Raw genomic sequence first — 7,931 nt, forward strand, 5'->3', positions numbered from 1 at the left:
ATATTCATGATTCTATATACAAAATAAATATCTTTTAATAAAATATATAATATTAAGCATATCTTATGTTATGTTAATAAGGCAGTATTAATTGCAAAACATTGTATTTAATACTGTTAATTTGAAGCAAAAATTTTAGGTTTAAATTTTTAATTTTAAATAAGTAAGGATTTTGACACAAATTCATAAAATTATAATAAAAAAGTTTGTGAAGTCATTGTTTAAAATAAATTTTGAAAATTGTTTATTGATGGTTTTTTTGCTCATTACTGTCGTAATATTTCTTTTTCGTACTTCTAGTACTTTGTCCTACTCTACTTATACCCCTATTAAATATAATTTTTGTATATTTTAAAAAATTCTAGAAAATTTTTATCACTTATAACTTACTAAAAATGTGATATTCTATTATAAGCATTTTTTAATATTGTAATTTTTATATTTTTGCGTAAATTATTATTAAAAATAGGTACCTAATTTTATACTTAAATAAAAAATTTTAATAATGTTTGTATATTTATAAGGTAAATAAGCAATGAGTAAGCCCTTAAAAACCCGTTTTCTTATTATTTCTCCATAACATGAATCTTACTAAGTATATTAATTAGCTTTTTTGTTCTGTTTCTAAATGAACTTTTATATCATTCCATATTCTTTTTATGGTGCAAATGTGTACGTTAGTTTCTTAATTTGAAAATCCTTAAGAATAATTAACTGTCTCGTGTGCAGTAAAATACAAAAACTTTCAAACAGTCAGAATATATATATGTCGCTCTATTGTTAAACTATCAGCCTATGTACATTTTCCAATGTGATTATATTCCTATTTTTAGTTAAAATGTAAAAGCCTTACGCCCATTTTATTTATCTCATTAATATGATGTCCTTTATTTATTTTATCTTTATGAATTTGCTTTCTTCTATTTCAATAATGTTTCCATTTCCCCTTAGTAAAAGAAATTAGGTAGAATTATAAAATTTCACTTCGGTTAAATTTACAAATTATATCAGCAGCATGAATTCGTAACAATCAACTTATGTTTGTAATTATTTTATAGATAACAAAGTAAAAAAATTAAATAGCTTCTAAAAATTTATTCTTGGCGAAGCATGCTTTTTAAAAAATTATAATTTATGCTTTTGTAAATGGTTAGAACATATAACATTTGTATCTGTATAAAACTACAAAATTCTATTACATTTAAAACATTTTTTTGATAAAAACTTTATAAATTCTTTAATTACATTTTTTTTTGTCTAATGGTGCATTTCTTTTAAAAAAAGAATAAAATAGTACAAAAATATATTTCAAAAAAATTGTCTTCTTCAAATGCAATATCCAAAAATTGTTATTTTAACTTTATTAATTTAATAATCAAATGGTTTTTAATTTGTCTAAAGACATTTTAAAAATCATATATAAATTTGATAAGACTAACACAATAAGCTAACTATTTTTTTTAAAAGTTACTTTTTTAAAATTCAAAAATCAAAAATATTTATTAAGAAAATTATTATTTCCTTTTCGTTATAATATAATCTAAATGTTTTAAATGATAAGACAAACACAAAAAGTTTATTATTGTATTTAAAAATATTATTTTTACAGGTTAAATAATTATTAATACTTTTAGGAAAATGAAATTTATTTTTAATATAAATTAAAAAGTTTAAAATATCCCTTATATGAAATTCAAAAAAATATTTTGTAATATGAATATCTTAGTATTATTTTTTGGATTTAAATTAGCAATGGAAATACCGGAAATTAGTGAACCAAGTAAAAGTTACAATAATGACGATCCTCCGAAAGAAGCTGGCATAGAGGAGATTGAAGAATTATACTGCGAAAGCGTTGAAAAAAATGGATTAAAAAGAATTTTTTTTTCTGTAATGTTAAGATTTCTAAAATTTACAGCTGATGTAGAACAGACTAAATGGGATCAAGAAATTGAAGAATCTGTTAGTTTGTTACAAATGGAAAAGCAGGAAGTATTTAAACAATTAAGAAATCTGAATTTAAACTTTTTACTAACGATTAAAAAACTTAAAGCCGGTTTATTTGGAGACAATCCCGAACCTAAGTTTTATTTTGAAAAAACCAAACTATTTAATTTTATTAGCGAAAAAGATTTTAGTGGCGAAAATAATGAATGGCCTGACTGGATTGAATCACCTAAATGTAAACAATATATTGGACTTAATAAAGGTGATAAGAGCCGTAAAGGTAACGAAAGTGATAAAAGTAGTAAAATTTATAAAAATGATGAATTTGTTGAATTTTATAATTTAACTATATCCCAAGCCTTATTACTAAAAAGTATTACTACTTATGGCTTTTAGTTAATCTTGTAGTAATGAAAAGTAAAGAGTTGAGCATTGAAGACGTTGCTACTTTGCAGAAATATATTGGAAAAACATCAAATAATGCCAAATATTCCTTTTTAAGTGTAATATTGCTAAAGTGCTTCGAACTTTTTGAATTAGAAAGGTCTTGTTAATAAAAATATTTTATTTTGAACATTACAAATCATCTTTCTATCTGTCTATCTTCTACTGTATTATAAAAAGGTAAGAAAGTTATGATTTAATTTTTAACCCTTCGTTTGTAAATTTAGCAAAATTCCTTTTTTAAAATTTGTAAATTATGTTTAAATTTTTTATTTAAAAGCAGTAATTTACAGCTTAGGGTTTTTACTATATAAACAAATAATATTTTTGTTCCTTTTTTAAATTTATTTTATAATTCTGATTGTAAAGTGTGGGCTATTGTCAAGTTTATTAATTAAAAGAGTACAACTTTCAAATCTAAAAGAATAAATTGCATAAAAACATATAACACAATTTAAGTGAGAGAAAGCATACATACTATTGTAATTCCGTTTTAAGCGGGATAGCGCACAATCTATTGGTATCAATCTAGCTATCTATTTATCTACTATATCATAAAAAAGAAGGAGAATTTTGAATTATTTTTTAATCCTTCTTTTTTAAAAATTTGTAAAATTCTTTGTCATTTTTATTAAGAAAAGTAATATACAGCCTAGAATTTTGTAAGTCTGTAGGCATTAAAAAATTTTGTAAACATTTTAATTTAATTAAATTCATCTTATTAAGTTGTTTATTAAAAAAAATATCATACGTGTTAAGTTTATTTCTAAAAGCGCAGCACAATATTTTCGTACACTTTTTTTTGGTTTTATAGAATTATTTAAATTGTATACAAGGTGTCGTAAGCAAATTTTATTTATAATAAAAAGGGCCATTTTGTAATTTAAAATAATAAGTACACACACAAAGTTGGCATCATACACATTAAAAAGTAAGAACACACATTATATTTGTAATCCCGTTTTGAACAGGATAGATAGCGTAAGCCAAGTCAATATAATAAATTGAATTAAAAGATTTTTTATTTTTTTACATTTTTAACAACAGCTAAAAAATTAGTTCTAAAGTTTTTTAATTATTTTAACAAATTTAAAAAGTTTTTTAACTATGTACATTATTTATGATATTTAAAATATTGGTATATTAATTCTTAATGTATTTCTGTAATTGGTACGCTTTTTAATATTTATATAAATCATTATAGCTTATCAATGATTTTAATATAGCAAATTAACAAAGATCTAATTAAATGATACTTGAGTTAGAAAAAAGTTTTGCATGTCGGGTAAATTTATACTATTATTTAAATAAATAAAACCAATTATTTGCAATGTTAAGTTAGACAAAAAAGGCTTAAACTAAAAAATTAAAAATATGTTTATTATATGCTTCCTATATCCAGATATAAAAATTCCTAATAATAAATTTATTATATCTAAACATCTACAAATAGAATTTATATATTAAAATAATCTTAATGATTAAAAATCTAAAGTATCATACTTTTTTAAAAAAATGCTTCTTATAAATTTGGTTGTCTATTACTAAGAGAAAATATTTTTTAACGATTCTTAAAGTTAATGTAAATGGAACTTGGATAAAAAAAAAATTTTATCTTTAAGTTTTAAATTTCGAGATATTAAAAGACGTGCTTTCTTTATTATTAAATTTAACACAATAAATATTTATCAAGACTTTATGTATAAGCAATAATCCTTCATTTATGATTTTATACTGACGCAACGATATTTTGCATTCTTCTAAATTTGTAATTAATTGTGAAATTAAATCATTTTAATTTGACATAATAAAATTAGCCACTTTTTTCACTTTCCTTTGATTTTGTAAATATTTAACATAATCATTTAAATTGATTTGTAGTACCAATTTATACTTTTTATTTCAATTTTACTTTTACTTTTCAGAGATCAGAGAATTTAAACCGGTGCTGCACGATTTTTGAAATACACCTTTTTTAATTTTTTTACCCTTATTTATAAAAGTTGTACATAAAAGAGAAGTATAAATTTTACAATACTTTATGTTTTATTCTCTAAAATTTCATTCATGGACATTTAATTTTATATATTTTTTTAGATGTATTTTAATAGCAAATAAATAAATAAAATTTTTAAATTATTTTATTAAACATTTTTTGAATTATAAAAAAAGACAATTTATATAATTTTTAGCTAAATGAAAATCTTTTTCATTTTAAAACAGCAATAATCTTAAAAGAAGAAAATTAAATTCATTATAGTCATACACTTTACAGGAACTTTTCTTTTGACAGTAGATTATTTTTCTTACAGTTGTTATAATAATTAGTAAAAAAAATATTTTTTTATATTTAAAGCATCTCTAAGGTATTATTTTATTTTTAAAAAAATCTGCAATATTTTTGTGCTCTTCTATTATGTTCAACATTTAAAAATAAGTGTAAAAAAATTAAAAAGGTGTATATCGAAAAATGAGCAGCACAACTAAAATTGTTTCTAAAATTGCTTTATAAAAGTAAATTTTTTAGAAATATTTATTTAGGATACTGCTATTACCAAGAGGCTGGCCAAGACATCTTGGTGACTTCGTAAAACAAAAAGAACTGTTTTATTGGGCAAAATTGTTTATTTAGAATTTCTTAAATAGTTTTCGTGAATGATATGTCACAAGAAGTTACAGATCATTTTCAATCTTTTAGTTTGGAAGTTTTAGCCTTATGATTAGCGGATTAGAGAACTCTTGTAACAATTGCTATTTTTTTCACTACAAATTAAAAAGTTTTTAATTTTAAGGTTAACTATTTCATTGAAAAAGAAATTTTATAAAAATAAACTTTTTAAAAATATTTATTAAAGAAATTGAGTTAATGGAACCCTGATCGACCACAAAAGTGGGTCCTAAAATTTTTTATTTTTTACCCTCGAAAAATGAAATTTAGAAGATTGAAAAGAAAAAAATACTTTGGATAATATAGAAGTATTTATGGATCTGTGTATAAAAGCTGCACAGGATTCGTTTTTTTAAAATAAAGAAAAACTATGAATTTGTTAGATGTTATAATAAGCTTTGTCCAATTTATAGGAATAAGGTCTCGGTTTGGAAGGACGCTAGTTTTGAAATATAAAGGTTTCAAAAATTGTTTTTTAAAGATTATTGAACTATGATTAGCTAAGGCTAATACATCTCTAATACAGTTTATTTTACGAATATTAATAAAGTGTACGCAGAGTTTTAAAGAAATTTTTTGAACAATTAGTAATTAAACTTTATTCAAATATTAATTATATAGGAAATGAACATGAATTTATTGAAATTGATGAATCGAAGATAGGTAAAAGAAAACACAATAAAGGTCATCTGGTAGAAGGTGTGTGGATTTTCGGGCTTGTTAAATGAAAAAAGAAATAATTTTATATTTTAAGTCAATGATAGAACGAAATCAACCTTAAGATTTCATTTAAGTAGAAGTATGGCACCAAATTCAATAATATATAGCGATTGTTGTAAAGGTTACACTAAATTAGAAGAGATTGGTGTCAAGCATTTTACAATAAATCGTTCTAAGTATTTTAAAGACATAAATAAGTATTTAGACTAATACTATAGAAGGATGCCGGTCTTCTCTAAAAAAATGATATATCTTACAGATGCAGAACCAGCACTCTTATAAGTCCTTACTTAGTACGATTTATGTTGACAAAAGATTACAAAATTAATTATTTCTATGGCTTTTTTAGGCATTTTCAAACCAAAGCCTAGAAGATAAATTTTTATTAAATATTTTTTTATAATTCTTTTCTTTTCAATCTTCTGAATTTCATTTTTGGAGTAAAAAATGAAAAATTTTAGGACCCACTTTTGTGGTCGATCTGGGTCCCAAACTCCAAGAAATTGTAATTTCTTTTTTCACTATAAAAAAGTTTAAATAATTTGAAAACACAAAAAAAAGACTATTTTATTTTAAAAATTGTTTTATGAAATTAAATTTATCAAAAATATTTAATTAGAAAATTGTTATTTCTTAAAATTTAAAAGTTTAAAATGATTTGAAAACACAAAAAAAAACTATTTTATTTAAAAAATTGTTTTATGAAATTAAATTTATCAAAAATATTTAATTAGAAAATTGTTTTTTCTTAAAATTGTAAAGTTTAAAATGATTTGACAAACACAAAAATAAACTGTTTTATTTAAAAATTGTTTTGTGAAGTTTAATTTGACAAAAATATTTAATAAGAAAATTATTATTTCTTTTTTCACTATAAATTAAAAAGTTTAAAATATTTTGAAAAACACAAATAAACCATTTTATTTTAAAAATTGTTTTGTGAAGTTTAATTTGACAAAAATATTTAATAAGAAAATTATTATTTTTTGTTACTATAAATTAAAAAGTTTGAGGTACCCCTTATATGGAATTTAAAAAAATATTTTGTAGTACAAATATCTTAGTATTGTTTTTTGGGTTTAAATTAGCAATGGAAACTCGAGAAGTTAGCGAATTAAGTCGAAGCGATAATCCTTATCTTTCAAACGTAAATAAAATTAAGGAAATCGAAGAATTATACTATCAGGATGCTGAAAAAAAAGGATTGAAAAGAATTTTTTTTTCTGTAATGCTTAGATTTCTTAAACTATTAGCTAATGTAGAAAAAACTGAATGGGACCAAAAAACTGATAAATATTGTCGTTTTAAAAAAATATCTGATCTAGAAGAGATTCAACTATTGAAAGAACAGAATTTTGAATTTTCTAAAATGCTTGAAGGACTTAGTTCCAGTTTATTTGGGGACAACCCCAATGTTAAGTTTTTTTTTGAAAAAACTAAACTATTTAATTTTATTAGCGAAGAAGATTTTAGTGGTGAAAATAAAGGATGCCCTGATTGGAATGAATTGCGTGCATGTGACCAATATTATAGATCTCGTGAAGATGATAAAAATAATATATGTGAAAAAGGTGATGAGAGTGGTGAAGCCAATAAAAATGATAAAGTTAATGAGTTTGTTGCACTTTATAAATTATCTATATCTGAAGCCTTATTGCTAAAGAAATATTATCAATTGTGGTCTTTGGCTAATAAAGAAATATTGTGCAATGATGAAGTTAGCATTCATGATTTTCTTATATTGCGGAAGTATATTGGTATAACATCAAATAATGCTAAATATTCATTTTTTAGTTTAATATTAATTAAGCTTTTTGAATTAATCGAATCGAAAGGTTTCTTATAAAAATATTTTATTTTGTAAATTACCAATTGTAAATAAAATAATTTAAAAATTTTTTCATTTAATATTTTAATTAGACTTGAGAGATAATAAAGATTATCATTATTCCTCGAAGTTATTGCTGGTATAGTTGACAACTTAAATTGTAAATTTTTCTTATTTTTTACACTCGTTTTGCTCTAACAATAAAGCGACAAACGACAAAGTATGATTATTTTTAAAAATGAGGAAAAGAACGACTCAAAAAAGTTTATAGCGGATGTGTAGGATATGGGAAGGTTGAATGAATACAGTTAGAGATAACTATTA

At 22.2% G+C, this 7,931-nt stretch overlaps 2 protein-coding genes across 2 annotated transcripts; both read left to right on the forward strand.

The window, feature by feature from the left end:
- Positions 1-1,686: 1,686 nt before the first annotated feature.
- Positions 1,687-2,343, forward strand: AAJ76_2500048350 (hypothetical protein; the record flags this gene model as incomplete). Its single annotated transcript, XM_024474809.1, has 1 exon — positions 1,687-2,343. The coding sequence occupies one exon, from the start codon at positions 1,687-1,689 to the stop codon at positions 2,341-2,343; it is 657 nt and encodes a 218-aa protein (XP_024331052.1).
- A 4,460-nt stretch (positions 2,344-6,803) lies between these two features.
- Positions 6,804-7,625, forward strand: AAJ76_2500053467 (hypothetical protein; the record flags this gene model as incomplete). Its single annotated transcript, XM_024474810.1, has 1 exon — positions 6,804-7,625. One exon carries the CDS (start codon positions 6,804-6,806, stop codon positions 7,623-7,625), a length of 822 nt encoding a protein of 273 aa, XP_024331053.1.
- Positions 7,626-7,931: the final 306 nt, after the last annotated feature.

The sequence above is a fragment of the Vairimorpha ceranae genome (assembly GCF_000988165.1).
Source record: "Vairimorpha ceranae strain PA08 1199 chromosome Unknown NODE_25, whole genome shotgun sequence".
Taxonomy (NCBI): domain Eukaryota; kingdom Fungi; phylum Microsporidia; family Nosematidae; genus Vairimorpha; species Vairimorpha ceranae.